General features: G+C 36.4%; 1 protein-coding gene across 2 annotated transcripts in view; it reads right to left on the bottom strand.

Annotated features, from left to right (window-relative positions):
• LOC109850434 (two-component response regulator ARR17-like) overlaps nucleotides 13957-18253 on the bottom strand; it is an 8872-nt gene continuing 4575 nt past the window's right edge. The window contains exons 3-6 of one of the 2 annotated variants that reach the window (XM_020420450.1): nucleotides 15042-15124; nucleotides 14616-14693; nucleotides 14425-14495; nucleotides 13957-14311 (exon numbers count right to left, since the gene is read on the bottom strand). In XM_020420450.1, coding sequence (XP_020276039.1) covers nucleotides 14185-14311; nucleotides 14425-14495; nucleotides 14616-14693; nucleotides 15042-15124 — 359 coding nt within the window. In that variant the 3' untranslated portion in view covers nucleotides 13957-14184. The remainder of the gene's footprint in view (nucleotides 14312-14424; nucleotides 14496-14615; nucleotides 14694-15041; nucleotides 15125-18253) is intronic. The other variant, XM_020420449.1, reaches the window with a different exon arrangement.

Below are 18253 nucleotides of genomic sequence, written 5' to 3'. Positions count from 1 at the left end.
TCGTTCAGGTATTAACTTTAGATCCGCGTTCTACTCATCTTGTTTTATGATTTTTGACTTCTAGATCCGAGTTTCTCACTCCAACTGATTTTTCTTTTCTCAAATGCTTGCGATGATAACTAGGATATAATTTAAAATTAGTTTTCTCTTTTGTTACAGTATTTGGAAAACATGTGCTGATTTTGGCATTAACTGTACTTAGCTATTCATAGGAATACATCTACACATTGTCGAACTTTAATGCTTTTTAATTATCGAGGAATTATATCCTATTAGATTGCATATAAGTCTGTGAGATTTAAATATCTGTGGATCTGCGGTTGTAATTGTATGATGATCAAAAGGTAAGTAGATAAGCAACTGAATCGATGCCTTTTGCCACGTTTAGAGTAAACTAGTTCGTTCGGTGAATTTTCTTTGGCATATCATTTAGGGTTATTTGTACTTTAAATAACCCCAAAGTTTAGCCAATCTTTATCTTTGATATCATGAAGGATCTTTTTGTCACTACAAGGCTAAGTTAACAGATTGATCTATAAAGTGACCCCTTTACCAATAAGGTCTAAAAACTGACGCGGGGGATACAAGACCTAAAAAGTGCCACATTTAACGAACAAGACATTTCTGGTCTCTGAAGTTTTGATTTGAGTGACAAAATTAAGGATTGTTATCATATATATCCCTCAAATCTATCTGACGCCTATAGATTTGCTCACCGAATTCAAATATTTGCAAAAAAAAAAAAAAAACCCAACCATCTCATCCATCCTCCTCTCCTCCCCTTCCCTCCCTTTTCCTTCGCCCTCAGATCCTCACCTTCACCTCCTCTCCCCTTTCCCTTTTCGTTCTCCCCAAGATCATCACCCTGACCTCCTCTCCCTCCTTCTCCAACCTTACACATCTTCTCAACCTCTATCCTCTCTCCATTCATGCCCGCACTTTCCTTCACTTCTTCCTCCTCCCCTATCTCCTCCCCTTGCTTCATTCCCTCCTGTGCTTATAGTAAATGTTTGAGGGGAGAGAGGGGAGAAAGCAAGGGAGACGAGGAGGTAAGTGGTGGAGGAGAGGGAGAGGAGAGAGAGATTGAGAAGAGGGATAAGGTTGGAGGGCTGAAGCGTGGATCTGGGGGGCGATGTGGGAGAGGGTAGAGGACGAGAGGAGCATGGAGAGATATGGTGGGTGGGGGGGGGATGTTGGCGGGGAGGGGAGATGGACTTTTTTGCTAATATTTAAATTTGAGACGGTTAAATACTTATAATTGTGAGAGATTTGAGGGTATATATGAAAAGAATTACTTTAATTTTTTCCGCTCAAATCAAAACTCTGACTTGGAATATGCTTTGTTAGTTAAGTATGTCATTTTTTACACCTTGTTATCGCTGGCATCAGTTTGTAGACCTAAGCGATGTTGCTTTAGAGGCTAACTTGGTAATTTGGCCATTTTCTTAAAGAGATTAAATTTTGGAGACTTTGGGAGTACAGATTGGAGATCAAATCCTAATTAGGATATGGATCTATTAGAGGAAAGGGTACCGCGGGGGAGGGGTTAATAACCCACGCCCAACACGTATGCTGATGGTTCTGTATAATGAGTTTAGTATGGATTCGTTGTGAGTCATAGATGTCTTTGATTCGATTTGTTCATCATTGTAATTATTTTTTGAACATAATTGATTTGATTCCAATTGTAAGTAATTCAAGTATTGTTTTCATATATATCCCTCAAATCTCTCACACTTACAAATCTACTCTCCAAATTCAAATATCTATGCTACTATATTAAAAATCTTCATAGGTTGCTATAGTAGAAATAACATACAAATCTTTTTTGTCTTTATCCTCCCACACTATCGCTCTTTCTCTCTCACAAACTCTCATCATTTTTTTCCTAATACACCTACTCCCATATTCTTTCTCCTCTCCCTAGTCATTTTACTTATGTAGCCTTATGAAAAATAAAATTGCAAAAAAAAATATTATACTATTTCATAAATCTACAATAAATTAAAAGGTGTAAGGATATAATAGATAACTATGTCTTCTACTGAAAGTTACACAAAAGAAACTTGACTTAAAATCGTAAATTGCTTGTAAATAAATTTCTTCCCTTACTATTTTTCTTCCCTAAAAATCATAAATAAATATTTTTGATGTTGATAAAATTTCTATCACCGTGTTGAGCATTAAAGTATAAAATTGTAAATTTAGAAGTGTATTCGGGCAAAAGACTATAAGAACTTTCTAATTTTAAATTTAAATTAAAAAATTCTATTCTTTCTCTCTCTATAGAAAGAATTACCCTTAACACAATTAGAAAATGTTATTTATTAGTACTTTTTCAAAAGCATACAAATAATGAGAATGTATTAAACATACATTTTCAAGTTATTTTGCTTAAAAACTTCTAGCTAAAAAATAAATTTGATAGGACACAAAAAAGAAATTGAGGGTACCGAAAAAAGTTAAAAAGAAGTATTTTGCTTCTAATTAAATAGATTAATAGAAGTGATGGACAACACAGTAAGATTTGTCTTCTGATCGATAAAGTCACAGCATAAGAAATGGAAGATAAATACAAGATAAAAATTAAGTTTGATAAATACAAGATAAAAATTAAGTTTTTAGTCATCAAAAGATAGCTTATAACTGTATTTATTTTGTCTTTTTTATAAAAATTTTAAATAATAAGGCTTAATAATTTGCAAGTACAAAATTGCTAATTTGCAAAAAAATCCAACTCTTCCTCTCCACCATCTCCTCTATCCTTCTCTCCTCCTCTCCCCTCTCCCTTTTCCTCCTCCCCCCTCCAACCTTACCTGTCTTTTGAACATCTCTCCCCTCACTTTCCTTCTCTCCTTCCCTCTCCTCTTCTCCCCCCTTGCTCCGCTCTCCTTTGCTTCTAGTAAATGTTTTGAGGGTAGAGCGGAAATAGAGGAAGGGAGAGGAGGTAAGGGGAGGAGGAGAGGGAGATAAAAGAGAGGGAGAGGATAGAGAGGTTGAGAAGAGGGATAAGGTTGATGTAGGGAGGGAGTGAGAGTGAGGATTTAGGGAGGAAGAGAGAGAGTGGAGAAAGGAGAGAGAGGTTGCGAAGAGGGATAAGATTGGAGAGATAGAGAGTGAGGGTGAGGATCTGGGCGAGAAAGTGGAGAGGGAGCCGGAGAGGGGAGGGAAGGGGAGGAGAGGAGGATGGAGGAGATAGTGGTGAGAGTTAGACTTATTTGCAAATATTTGAATTGGGAGGGTATATGTGAGATTTGAGTGATATATATGTAAAAAAACCCTTAAATTTGTTGCTCATACGAAGATGGAAATATGTCTTGTTTGTTAAGTGCATCATTTTTTATGTTTTATTGTCGTCGACATTAGTTTTTAGGCCTTATTAGTAAAGTGTCATTTTATAGCCTAATCTGGTAATTTAGCAATTTTCTTAAAGAAATTTAAAATTTTGAGACTTTGGGAGTACGGACCAGAGAGCAATCCTAATAAGGATATGGATCCTTTGGGGGTAAGGATACCGCGGGGTAGGGGTTAATAACCCATGCCCAACGCGTGTGTTGGGAGAATATGTACAATGGATTGGGTGCAGATCCGTTATGAGAATACAATGATAAAGTGATTCATTAGATTTTAATGAACATGCGGCTGAAGATATTTACATTTAGGAACCGCTATTGTACCTGAATGATATAGAGAACGGAATTTTCTTGAATTTTAACCCTGTGAAGCCCCGGTTTCAAAACATAATAATTGGAACGTGATTCAACTGACAATACAACCATTCAACTACATTCACACCTCTAGATTATCCTGTATACAGATAAATAGTCAAAACTACACCACAAAGCATGTAATTAAAATAACAAAAGAAATCTATAGATAAAGAAATCTCGAGAAAGACAGAGTTTAACAACATAGTCCACAATTATCCACAATGAATAAGAGTAAGAAAAATACATCATAGTCTAGAAAAGTCACATGTGGCGTAAGGAAAAATCTGAATCAAATAACTACTTAAACAACTAAAATTGAAGAACTGATAGAATAAAAGGTGATCACTGTCGCCGAGCCTGCTCCTCAAAATACCCTCGCACTGTTTTAAAAAACCTCCGCCTAGTCCGCTTAAGCGTACGCCTAGGCCTAGGCGGTACCTAGGCCGTCTAACTAGCGTCTAGCGTCTAGGCGGTATTTAGGCTGCCCACATAGATATTACGAGCGTTTAGGTGAGCATTGTCTGCTTACATGGATTGCACCCTGTAGGCCTTGATTATGATTTTATGTGTCGTAGCCTACACGTCCTATAAACTCTATTAACCTCCAAATATGAACACCTCCACTACCTCCTCCGACCTTCAGCAAAACCTCATCGATCACCACTTAAATGAAGAAAGAAAAAAAACGTCCAGAAACCGCTTAGGCGCCCGCCTAGACGACTAAGCGTTGGGCGCCAAGTCCAACGCCTAGAAACGCCCAGCGTTTAATGTAACATTGTACCCTCGATCATGTTAAAAAATAACAATCCCCGAGTCTGGGGTGCGCAAACCCCAAGGGAGTCAGAAAACTCCCAACAAGCATGTAAAATAAAAAAATTGTACGCGTGCAAGTTTATGTGGCACGTATTAACAAAAGATGAAATCTCAATTAAATGTGATAAAAGAAATGCTAACTGTAGATGTTAAGATAAAGTCTATCACACGGCATACAAACACATTATTATTATTTTAGATATTATTTGAATTAAAAAGAATATTTATATATATAAATCAGGTTCCTGTAAATCATCCCAAAAACACAGCTTCAAGTCAGGTATTGACCATTGACCCTTATATATAATACATGATATCAAGATTGTGCATGAGCCCGCTTATATATACTTTATATTCTCTATCCAATTCCCTTTTATTAAACCCCACATTTATGTATTTATTTTAAGTGATTGTACATGAAATTTTGTTCATTAACTGCATAGTTACCGTGAAACGGCTTTTGTAGAACTATGAAAAATAACCATGATCCAAAACATGTCCAATCAAGATGGGTGCATCATCTAGTTGATGCTATTATATAATAGTAATAATCAAGAGAAAATCCTCACCGGGATATCGATATCGAGGGTGTATCCATGCCATGATAACACGTTTATGAATCATATTTGACGGAAGTCATCTTCATACACAGTCAGCCCTATTAAATGTCACTATGTGATCAAACATCATCAGGTGATCAAACACGTCAAGTGATTAAACATATCCTCATTTATCTTAACAAGAGAAAAAATAAATACATAACATAATTGTTTATTGTCAAAATGGGTCAAATGGGTTTGGTTCGATAGCCTAGGGATCCACAAACTTGGTTTTTGGTGAGCAAAAAGCCAAACAGGTTTAAAATTTGAGTTATAGACCCAAACAGGTCTGGTATTTTGACATTGGACCCTATTCGGGTCGGGTTTGAGTTCAAAAACCGACCCAAATGAAAATTTTGTGTAATATCAAAGGTTCATTCGAACTCTGGACCTCCATGCTAAAGGCCATGCCTCTTAACCACTATAGTGAAGGGGTCTCTTCAGTTGGCTTGCTACTGAATAATTTTTAACCATATTTCCAATTTAACTATGATTCTATAGAAAAATAAAAAATTAAGGATAAGTAATGTATGAAGGATTTTAGATAACTCAAATATTCTGTTGTACATAATAATACTAGGAATGAAATTATAAAAATAATAATAATATAGTAAATTTATTACTAGAAAAAGAAATTAACACGTAGAAGATATGTTTCAGTTAGAAAAATCCCTTGTCAAAATAAAAGAAATTTATTTGTTTATTAGCTAGATCTGCTTGCCATAGAATTTAAGATTTAAAAGGAAAATTATTTTCTTAATGAAACAGACCCAATTATGTAATTACCTAATGCCAGATCATGGGATTTTGGGCCACTTATTATGCGCCAAGTCAAGGAAAAGAGAGGGACACTTTTACTATTGACCGTGGGTGGCTATCGCTTAGTCTCCAACATCCCTAATATAAATAAGAGATGGAAGGAGAAATTTTCTTTGTTTTTAAAGCTGATCTCATCATGGCTTAATCATCATGGCCAGAGATCAAGAAAGACGCTTCGAGGGAGCCGACTCGGAACTCATGGTAACATTAGGCTTGGAACTCGGACCACAACACTCAGCCGACGACTAGCTAACTTCACTGATATTCTCACTGTCTTCCTCACCCAACCTCCTAGAGATAGCATCATCTTCTTACTCTTCCTTGTCTTCCTCGATCGCTAATGCAAAACCGCCCCCTGATCTCTCGATCTCCTTGAGAGCGCTGAGATAATTACTCACCCGGAATGAATCTTAAGCTTAAGAGGAAGCTGCCGCATCAATTAGTTGAACCCGGCTTTTCAGGCAAGGGCAACCTCCACCTTACCGAGTGGATAATTACGATACTTATTGACCACTTCAAATTGATGGGCATCCGACTAAAGGAAGGCAACTTGGTTTTGTAGCTTTTGGATCTGTACTAGGAGGGCATCGTGCTACTGTTTGGCCTCCCAAGCAGTCTGAGCGACCTCTCGATGAAGCGACTCCTAAAAGGCCACCTCGTCCTGTAGCCTCTTTCTTAGGCCCTCCGCATCAAGATGAGCCACCCAAGCTCACTCCAAACTATCGTCCATTTCCTTCATCTCAGACTGGACCACAAGCTAAAGATATCTGATTTTTCCTTTAGCATCACCTTTATCATGGCGAAGGTGGTCAAAGTTCTCTCGAAGGGTTTACACCTCTTGACAAGCCTCAACAAGCTGGGTTTTCTTCTATTGGGAAGCCTCAATCAAAGCTCTTATCTTATCCTCCTGAGCAGTCTGCTGATATTCCCACCTCGCTTGGCTCCTCTACAACAGTTTGAGCTCCTTACTCTTAACGACAGGCAACCACTTAGATGCCTCTTGAGCTTCCTTCAGGGTCTCGACCTTATTGCTAAACAAATCTCCATTGCAATTTTTTTAAGTTTCTTCTTTTTCATGATCTATGATGATTACTCATAGATATCATTTATTCAGACTGGTCATCATCGTAACTATTTTTTAAGTATAATTGATTTGATTCTAGTTATAAGTAATTCAAGTATTGTCTTTATATATACCTCTCAAATCTCTCACACTTACAGATTTACTCTTCAAATTCAAACATTTGCAAAAAAAATCAACTCTCTCCATGATCTCCCTCCCCCGGCCCCTCCTCTCTCCAAATCATCACCCTCACCTCCTCCTCTCCCTCAATCTCCAACCGTACCAATCTTCTCTCTCTCTCCTCTCTCCCCTTCCTTTCCTCCTTTTCCTTCCTTCGTCCCCTCTGTTCTCCCCTCCGTTCCACTCTCTCCTGTGTTTCTCGTAAATGTTTGAGGGGAGAGAGGAGAGAGTAAGGAAGATGATGTAAGTGGTGGAGGATAGGGAGGTTGAAAAGAGGGAGAAGGTTAGAGGAGAGAGTGAACATGAGGATCTGGGGAAGGAGAAAGGAGAGAGAGGTTGAGAAGAGGGATAAGGTTGGAGAAAGAGGGAGTGAGGGTGAGAATCTGAGGGAGGAGGAAGGGGAGTGGGAGAGGAGGTAGTAGGAGATGAGGATGGTGGAGAGAGATTTTTTCGGCAAATATTTGAATTTAGAGGGTAATCTATAAATGAGGGAGATTTGGGGGATATATTTGGAAAAGATCCTTAAATTTTGCTGTTCAAATCAAAACTCGGACGATCAAAATATGTCTTGTTAGGTGAATGTCACTTTATACGTCTTGTTGTCGCCGGTATTAGTTTTTAGACCTTATTGGGGAAAGTGGTTTCATGTTATAGGCTAGTCTGGTAATGTCGTTGTGCCAAAAATTCCTCAAAACTAATACCCTATTAATTGATATAATTGAAAGAGACTACCAACCATAAAGAGCAATTTTGGCATTTGATATAATTGAATGAGGCTACAATGAGTAATTTTTGCAGCTTCGAGACTACACAAACATCACAGAAGTAAGGAAGAAGCATACCATTATAATGCCTTAGGGCTTAGGGGATGTGGAGGCTGATTATGAAAAGATTCCAGACGAGAAAACGTTAGTAGCAAGTGGAGTGGAGGTTCATGCCCTAAGATACAAGCCAAGTGACAAGAGTTGGAACCAAAACTCTTCTTTGTGGTCTCCTTCAATTATATCGATTCACAGGGTATCAAAGTTAATTTTGTTCAACTTAGGGTATTTTTAGGCAAAAAATCGTTGGGTTATTATAGTTTAAAATGGGGATGAATTTGTGGTATTTGAGGGGAAAAAAATCTTTACTATTAAGAAGTATGGAAAGATTCATCAAGAGATATATAGTTTAATAATATATAGTTTGTTGGATTGTAAATATGCTTGTAGAGTTTTAGTGGTTCATGCATTGGAGACTCAAATATAAGTGGAATGGTTCAACAATTGAAGTCAGCTGTGATTTTGATGTTTGAACGTAGGTTTTTGTTTGTTTTGAAAGAGTATATCATAAGCGATAAGAAATGTTAGTGAAAACCAGGCAGGACATTATCTGAACCAGGTTCATTGGAAAAATTTTGTTGCGAAGATGGTCGTGCAGCTGCTGCTTGAAAGTGAAGGCCTTGCAGTTTGGAGTGATGAATGTTTTTGGTGAGGATAGGATTTCATAATGATATTAATAAATTGGAAATAGAACGAAAAGTTAAGAGACATTAACAAGGTTGCCTTGATGAGGAGAGGATCCCTGAACTTTGTTATTATTTCCTTTGTCTTAAATGATAAGATTCAAAATTTGCAACTAATCGTCGCTATCACCATCACCATGTTGTGATAGGCTACCAAGAAAAACAATAATCAGAGGGCTGTACAAAATTATTAACCAACTTTTTCTACTAAGAAGTAAATACTTTGGGAACACTATTGCCATCTCTTTTAGCAAAATGAGCTGTGAGATGGAATTGTTGCTGTGCACATTCTTTGTTGTGTCTACCAGGATGGGCTTCGCCACAAGTTTATCTCCTGTGAGTTCATTTAGCAAAATGAGCTACCACATCATACTTATTTTTTCCCCCCATGATCTTTTGGTGATGCAAGATTATTTTTAGTTTTTTACTAATGAAATAGTGGGAAGATGCAGTCATGCAGGAAATTGACATATTATATTGGTCAGTTAATGGGTAGAAGATCTACTTGATTTGTCTTGCTATTTAATTTAGGTTAGAGGGCATAGGCACTGCTTTTACGAAGTTGTGTCGTCTTGGGGTCATAATGGCAGTTAAGCTTAAACAACCAATGAGGAAGGAGCAAAATGTAGCTGGAATAAACATGAGAAGGAATCATCTATGGGTGTGAATTAAGTAATTCGAGATTTTCTGCGTATCCTACCTCATGATCATGTTAAATAATTTCATAAGTTTATGACATTTTATATTATGTGAGGTATTACAATTTAAGTAGATTGGTTATCCAAGATAAAAGTTAGTTGTAAATGACAACAGAGAAAGAGGATAAAGAAGCATAATAGATAAAATGTAATTGCTCGACGCTCTCATTCTCACCAAACCAAGTTTGGTCAGTTGAAAATGATGGTCAGCTTGTCAGCTTTCTGCAGAAATTACTATCTAAATTTCCGATATGGTTCAACTGTGCTATACTTGTCCTACTTGTTCCATCCCTATGACAACAATTTTCTTCTCTAACAATCTTTTTTTGTGTGCCCCCATTAGAAACTCAGTTGTGTTATTTAGAGTTTTATTTCTAATTCATTAACTTTTAATATTATTTGCAGCCATTCGATTGGTTGAAGAAGCAGCTTTTTGAGAAGCCAGAACCTGAACAGTGAGATGCTGGTTCACTTTGCACAGTAGAAATCCACATTAGCAAATTTGTTCCCGGTGAAGTTATTCTTTCTTCGTTCAATTTGCTGGTGGAAAATAATTAATAAACTAGTCTCACTTTAATAAGAAAAGACACTTTTTACCCCTCTCCGTGACTTATTTTGCAAGTGCTTTACCAAGAGAGATATTGGAGGTTGGCATAACTGCATTTCTTTGTGAACTTGATCAATTGAACTTAATATTTTCGTGTTGCTTTACTCTTTGGTGCCTTCCATGTTGGAATTGTATTGTCTTTTAAGGATCATGGCGTGCTATTAATTTGCATGTTTATTCAAACAGAATATGGAGATGCAGAAAGACTTGTCTTATTGCTAATATGTAGGCCCTGTTTGGTAAAACTAGCTGAAAGCTGCGAGATTATAGCTGAAAGCTGTCGAGCTAGCTGAAAGCTGTGAAATTGTAGCGGATAGCTGTGTAGCTAGCTGATTGACTAGAGCTGTTTGGCAAAAGAAGCTGTACACCTAGCTTAAATTTGTTAAATGACTAAAAAGGTCATGTAATATTATTGATATAAAATTAGAATTATTATGTGCAAAAACGGAAGAAAAAAATTGACAGCTCCTTCCCAAAGACAAACGCTACTTGAGATAGCTTTTCAAAAGCTACTTGCAAAAGACACAATCTTTAAAATAATCTCCTCCTATTTTTTGTCACCAAACAGCTCTACTAGCTTATTGACCAAGTCAATAAGACACAAGCTCTTAGATAAGACACTTCTTTTGATTGTCAAACAGTGCCTAGAGCTATTTGGCAAAAGAATGGGTTAAGGATATTTTTGCTCAGTGATTTTTTTTTTAAACTTCCACTTTTAAAGGAAATATGACACTCAATGCACTTTTCTCTAAAGATTGTTTGATATTTCGCCGGTACGTTCGTTGGGTCTAGCGTGTTGTACTTAACCTTGCCTAAGCAGTGTGTGTTTTCTTGCCTATGTTCCCTAGTTGAGCAAGGATTTTCGAGAGTGATCTTTGTTAGAGTATAAATAATGACTTTCAAAGCTCATCACAACTTTAGAGTTTCAATGTAATGGAAAAAACCTTTGATGTTATCATAATAATCCAGATTAAATTCGATGCAATGGAAAAGACCTTTGACATGTATCCCCCCCCACGCCGGCCTCGCCCCGCAACCGAATTTTATGAAGTTCCATATGCTCTATGGATGAATTCTATAGTACGGCTTTATTTTTATTTATTTTTTCTTGGGTTAAATGTTCGTTGGGTCTAGCGTGTTGTACTTAACCTTGCCTAAGCAGTGTGTGTTTTCTTGCCTATGTTCCCTAATTGGGCAAGGATTTTCAAGAGTGATCTTTGTTAGAGTATAAATGATGACTTTCAAGCCTCATCACAACTTCAGAGTTTCAATGCAATGGAAAATACCTTTGACGTTATCACAATAATCTAGGTTAAATTTGATGCAATGGAAAAGACCTTTGACATGTATCATAATAATCCAGATTAAAATCTCACTGATCCTGAATTTAAAGTATGCATGGTTTAAGTTTTGGTCTATATAAGACTGCTTAAATTATATAGGCATGTTAAAGTATAAAATTGTGGTTGTCAATCCTCATCTAGACTTTAGAGCTTGGTGTAATGGAAGGGCATGCTCATCTTCATTAACCGTCAAGTATTAGAAATTCTTTATTAAGCGTTAAAGTGCATGAGAAATCAAATTTCTTTTCAAAGTATGATCGCCAGATTTGTGTTTAGTAAAACGTTCTGGAGTTCTCTCTGTACTTAGTCCTAGAATTAGTATAGAAGTAAAATCTGAATGGGCTTCGCAGTCAATGAAAGGAAGAGAGTAGAGGCTGGGATACTTGAATCAGAGAAAAATTGTGTTTGGTTCTCACTGTGGTCGTTGGTGGAAAAATTATGACCGGATATAAACCCCTTCAAGATCCATCTATGCCATTACACGTCCTATTAAAATGCCTTGCACAGTGAGCCACGGTGTGAGTCGGCATGTGTAGTTAAAGAGGGCACTATGGTAATTTAAGTGCCCCATCAACGGTTGAGATCACTCCATATGGTGCAAAATTCTAATAGGGTGTGTACTTGACAAAGGATTCCCGAGCAGACTACTCATCCTATTAGAACCGTCCACATGCGCGAGTGGGTGGTTCCGACCCTCGATTGTTGGTTAAAATTCCAATTTTCACATGCGGGTCATTCTAATAGGGTTAGATACTCTTTGAACACTACGGGGCTGTTTGGTTGTATGTTTTTATCATGTAAAATGATAGAAAGTGTAAAAAAGTGGATCCCAATGTCAGTTTTCATCACTTTCAATTGTTTGTTTGTAGTTGTAAAAATAGTGTAAAGTGATTTCATATGCTGATGTGGCTTGTAAAGTGATTTCATAAAAAAAAGACATGATTTTAGGAGAAAGCTTACATTGAAGTCAGAAAAAAATAATAAAAAATAATTCCAACTAATATGATCATTTGAGTAGGGACCACTTTTATACTTTCCAAACAAACAATTAAAGTTACATTTGCAAACCAAACAAGCAATTTATGATTCCAATGGAATCAAAAACAAACAAAGAAAAGTATATAAGTGAAATTGATGAGGTGGACAACAACTTTCCAAGTTGTGTCATAAATACACAATTTTACCAACAACAACCAAACAGCCCCTACATCTTAAATACCGGCGGTTCTGATAGGATGGGTACTCTCGAACACCTCATGAATGTAGATCCCTATATACCTGGAATGGTGCTGGGGCCTCGTCGATAGCACCAACCAAACGTGACAGGTCATCAAATAAAAAGGGGATATGCTGCGTAATCAACAATAGACACGCGTTCCAAGCGCGGGCAGCGCACGATTATATTCCCTCTTCCACTCTTTCTTCTTTCTCACTTGTTAGATCGCGTGCCCGTTGAGTTGAGTTAGGCCACCAAATATTTTAAACCACTTAAAAGTCTCTTCCAGATTTCACTCTCTTAGACCCCAAAATTTTACGTTCCCTTTCTTTTTCCTTCTCCTACTAATCCCTTCTCTTTTCCAAAATCTCAAGGCAGAGCTTCCAGCTTCCTCGCTGAAGGTCATGGGGCATCATCATGATGACCGCCATGGCCATGGGGTGGATGATGGGCCACGTGATGATCCTTTGTTAGCTTGCTGCTGCTGTCCCTGCTTCATGGTTTCCTATATCTTTAGGGGGTTCAGGAGATGCATGTTTGTTGCTTGCTACCCAATCTTGCAGTGCTTTAGGCTTGATGACCGCAGGCATCATCACCACCACCATCATCGCAGGCATTTCCATTGATTTTTATCTTATTATCTTACTGTATTAGTTGTTCAAGGGGATGGACTTGTTCTATGTAATTGTGGATAATTTGTCAAATTGGCATCCCTTGCGGAGCTGGGGTTTTGGGTGCCGAATGATTTTTGGAGATATTTGTGAAACTTCAGTGATCTGTTACATAATTTGGGTTGTTGATTGCTGGTATGATTCACAGAACTACTGTAATTTGGGTTCTTTTTTCCCCCTCATGAAAATCGCAAGGTGGAAGATTAACATGCAAAATATGCTTTGGCTAAAATTGATAAACTCCATATGCACAACTCCATTAATATTTTCAGTAAACATATTTGAATTATGTAAAATTGTCGGTAGAAGAACTTAATTTGTTAAATTAAACTTCAGGGTTTATTAACATAATATTAGTTGATGGTACTCAATTGGAATAAAATTTTGAGTGGAGAGGCGAAGAGAAAGGATATAGAATAATAAGCAAAGCCACATGTGACCCAGATGGTTAGAGAGTTCCAATATGCCTCCTAAGATCTTAGGTTCGATTCATATCTAAAAAAAAAGATATATAGAATATTAAAACAAAACCATAGTATATGAAACATAAATATTTTAACTATTCTTGATGACCTTTCCCTTTTATCTGTGTACAAAGTCACTGTTTTAAAAAAGAGAACACCAAATTGATGTTAATGGGGATTCATGTTGTCCGAAATTATGTTCTTCAACGCCTAAAGTGTGCAAGTAAATTATCTTAGGATCGTCAATCTAGAGTATGCACTCTGAATCAAATCGCGATTAATTATTTTTCTTAATCACATAATAAGTAGCAGTTCAAATGAACATCAAATGAGAAATTTCACATGATCTGTTCATTGTCACCATTATTGAAACTGGAAACAAAATGTAAGATTTGGTAGAAATAAATCATCCTCCCTTAAGACTTGCTAGAGACAAAATTAGGAGATTGTTTATTTATGGAATATTAGTGTCATCTTTGCCAATAAATACTTGTTGTTTATCTCCCAAGGCATAGCATTTCATTGAAGGGGCTCTCAAATTTCTGCACATGGCATTTTAGTCTCTTTACATCAGACTGCTGAATGGGCTTCAATATGAAATCTTGGGCTCCGTCATCTAAGCACCTGTAAGGGACAGAAAATATACACATTGATCAATATTATGCATGGAGAAATTTCCATAAATTAAGGTGTAATTATCTAAAAACTAAGAAAATAAAATCCTTTGAAATGATTACTTCTTGATGCGAGTCGGAACGTTCTCTGAAGACATAATGATGACTGGGACCTCTTTAAAACTTGATGATTCCTACCAAAAAAAAAGAAAAAAAAGAAAAAGAAAACAAAAACAAAAACAAAAAGTTTTCAGTAATCAAAACTTTTATATATCAACTTTTAAAAGGTATATGATGCTAGAATAAATAAATACCTTAACCTTCTTCATAAGCTCATAGCCTGTCATGCCAGGCATACAGTAGTCCGTAATTATCATATTTACCTTAGCATCCTGCAATTAAATTCATAAGAAAATAAACCAATGAGAACTAAGACTGAAAAAGGATCAATTGCCAATGACATTTATCAGTCAATTTTAAAAAAAAAACTTAATTTGTCGGTTTTTGTTAACTTGTTTTATTAAGGATATATATCTTCATATTATTTGCATGTTCCCAAATGTTGTCATTCCAAGCAAAGTGAAATCTTCTGCCAAAACTTGATCTAAACGTGACACGTCAGTGAACTAATGCTTTAAGTGGACATTGGAAATATTGAAGTTGTTATATTTTGTTCCACTTTATTTACTATAAACGGAAGAGTATACAAAGAAAAGAAAAATAAACCGAGTGATGCTTACATTGGTTTTCACCGTAGTTGGTTTTGGGTCTCCTGTTAAGCCTAAGTATTCCAAAGCGCTTAGCCCATCTTCTGCTGTGGTCACTGAGATCCATAAAAGAAAACAATTAAGATAAGTGTCAAAATAATAAACTTGTCAATATTCGTGTGCGATATAAACCGAAATTGCAAAGGTAGTGGGAAAAATTAAGAGCATCTCTATGCAAATTTCAATTATTGCACATGTATTACTTGATGTATTTTGTGCCAATATACATCATTCCCTATATATATATATAGTGAAACTGATTGGATGAAGGAGGTTTTTAGTTTTTAGGCTAAGGAGGTTTTTATTAGAACCTCTCCCTCTCTCTCTCTCTCTCTCTCTCTCTCCTCGACTGTTTGAGGCTCGCTTATTTTTTGCTAAACAAATTAAATATTTATAATTAAACTCTAGTTGAACCTACTTCTTTGGTCCCGGATTTGGATCAAAGCCTAGCCCCGCCCAATCAAAACCCAGCTCCGCCCATGAATCGCCTCCAATATGGGCCGGGGTGTGCCCGACACAGTGTGGATCGGGCTGGGTTTAGACCTAAACCGAGCTGGGTTGATTTCGCCTGCGTTTCGAACCGACTCATACCTAACCCTGCCTCCCTTAAGGTGCTTCTTCAAAGATATTTGGATTCAACCCTAACTTTTTTGTAAGCACATTCTTATTTTATCTTCGAGGTAGTATGTTCTCATTTCTGATGCAATGTTACTAAAACAGTTGCACAGTACAATTTATTTCCTTCTCCCCTTGTTAAGATGTGCATTATTGAATTCAGGGCACCAAAAGGAGAAAGAAAAAAGGGAAAAACTTAGGAATTCACCCAAATAGGGAGTCACTGCCGTGAATTTTGGAAGTCGAAGATTCATGTCTAGCACTTCTTTTGTTTAAAGGGTAAATTGCACCTAGATCTCCTTTAATATTGTGTTTTGAATTTAGGGAAAAATGTTTCAAGGCCCCAAAATGGAGAATTTGATGTGGCCCAGCCCCACCAATTATTTCCATTAGGCTTTAGGCCCAAAAAAGTGTAAAAATTGTGGCCCAGCCCCAAAAGCCCACCTTTATACGTATATTATGTGTATTTTGACAAAACTACCCTAAATGCCCTCTTCTCCACTTGAAACTCTAAAGTCTGAGCGCTCCTCGCCTTCTACTCGGGTCTTCGCCCTCAATCTCTCTCTGGATCCCAAATCAAATTGAAAAGATGGTAACTTTCTTATTCTCTTTTCCTGTTTTTCATCAAATTAGGGTTTCTTTCCTCGACCCCAAACCTCCATCAACCTCTCAAAGTTCTAAATTGTTCATACTGCAGCTGTTCTGCTCGTACTTCAAGGAGTTGGCGGGTAAGGAAGTGACGGTGGATCTCAAGAATGATCTAGCAATCAGAGGGATCCTTCACTCCGTCGATCAATACCTCAACATCAAGCTCGAAAACACTAGGGTCGTCGATCAGGACAAGTATCCTCACATGGTTCGTTCTCTTTTCCTCCTCCCCTTAATTTGATTTTCTAGGGTTTTGCTCTTTGCCTGTTAATTTGAGGTTTTTTTTCTAGATGGAAGAGGATGAGTTAGTGTAATACTCTAACCAGAAACAGGGAATTTTCAATGGGTACATTGGAACTGAATTGGGGGTTTAGGGTTTTGGATTATTAGGGTTTATGAAGATTTAGTTGCTTGTTTTAGGGAGTTTTAAGGAGTAGTATTGTTTGAATTCACTCAGTTTCAACGGGGTCAGACAATAGATAAGTTATTTTTATCAGCTTGGATTGAGTAGTGTGAGACTTGGCTGCAGTTCTTGGTAATGGGTTTATACCAGGTTATGTCCACCTTTTTTCTTGATAACGTTTCACTTGTCATAAAATATAGGGATTGAATTTTAGTATGATGTTATGAATATTGTAAAAGCATTTGTAAAAGGCAAGTTTGTGATTTTTTAAATTCATTGAGATATCATGGGCTAGTGGTAGCTTAGTAGCTTACACATAAACGGTCAAACAATGCATTCATAATATTGTAGACATGATAGTTGAGTTTAACAATATAAATTAGTGAAGTGATTTTAACAATATTGCCTTACATTGTAAGATTATTTATACTGTAAAAAAGCCTTTGTAACATGATGGGCTCGTGGTAGCTTAGCTCAAGTGTAAGCCGTCAAAAAATGCCCTCATAACAATTTATACAGCACAATAGAGTTTAACAATATAAATCAACAAGGAAAAGTTCAATCATCACTATAAAATATAAATACAATGAATCTTGAAAAGTGCTTAATACCAGTTTCGAGAGATTTTGAGTTTGACCTAAACAACTTCTCCTTATAGGGTTTTGCTTGTGGCTTTTAGGGAAACTTAGTTATGTAACAGTTGTTTTTACTGGAATGTTAGTATTTCACAAATTTAATCTTTTTTATTTTATACAACATCATATATCTAACTAGCTTGCTATTTTATATCATGCAGTTTTGATTGTGAAATTTTCGCTCCGTTATATATGAAGGCTATAATACATGGGGTTGATACAAATCAAATAACTACTTCCGATACTGAGTCTGATGTCATCCATGTCAGGCTAGTAGCTGAACTTCAATATAGAAGGATGGAAACAGAAGAATCAAGCAGAGACATTTGATAAGGATGAGAGAAAGTTGTTCTGAAATTGATTGGCTGAACCAAAACTTGTGTGCATGTCTGTATTATGTATATTAGTTTAGTTGTATAAACAGTTGATGTGGATGACAAACAATACAACAAGCTTGACCTTTATTATTCTTATTGTATTTTTTGGTATTTTTGCCACCATATGTTTACGTTTTGTTTGGATATAACATATATTTAACATGTTCAAATAAAAAACTACATATTTACTTGAATGTGAACAGTAAAAATCAATACTTAACATGCACATTTGACAAGTTAACATATTCAGTTGCATGTTATCATGTTATAAATAAGGCTAACATGTAATAGTAAAAGTTAACATATTATGTTGAAAGTTAACATGTTCATAAGAAAGTTAACATATGTAGATGAAAGTTAACATACACAGCTGATAGTTAATATGTTCACATGAACGTTAGCATATAAACCTGAACGTTAACATAAACACCTGAAAGATAACATATACATATGAGAGTTAACATATATATATATATATATATATATATATATATATATATATATATA

The sequence above is a fragment of the Asparagus officinalis genome, chromosome 7 (genome assembly GCF_001876935.1).
Source record: "Asparagus officinalis chromosome 7, Aspof.V1, whole genome shotgun sequence".
In the NCBI taxonomy this organism is placed as follows: Eukaryota; Viridiplantae; Streptophyta; class Magnoliopsida; order Asparagales; family Asparagaceae; genus Asparagus; species Asparagus officinalis.
Note: the sequence above shows the minus strand (reverse complement) of the source record. Positions and strands in the feature narration are given on the sequence as shown.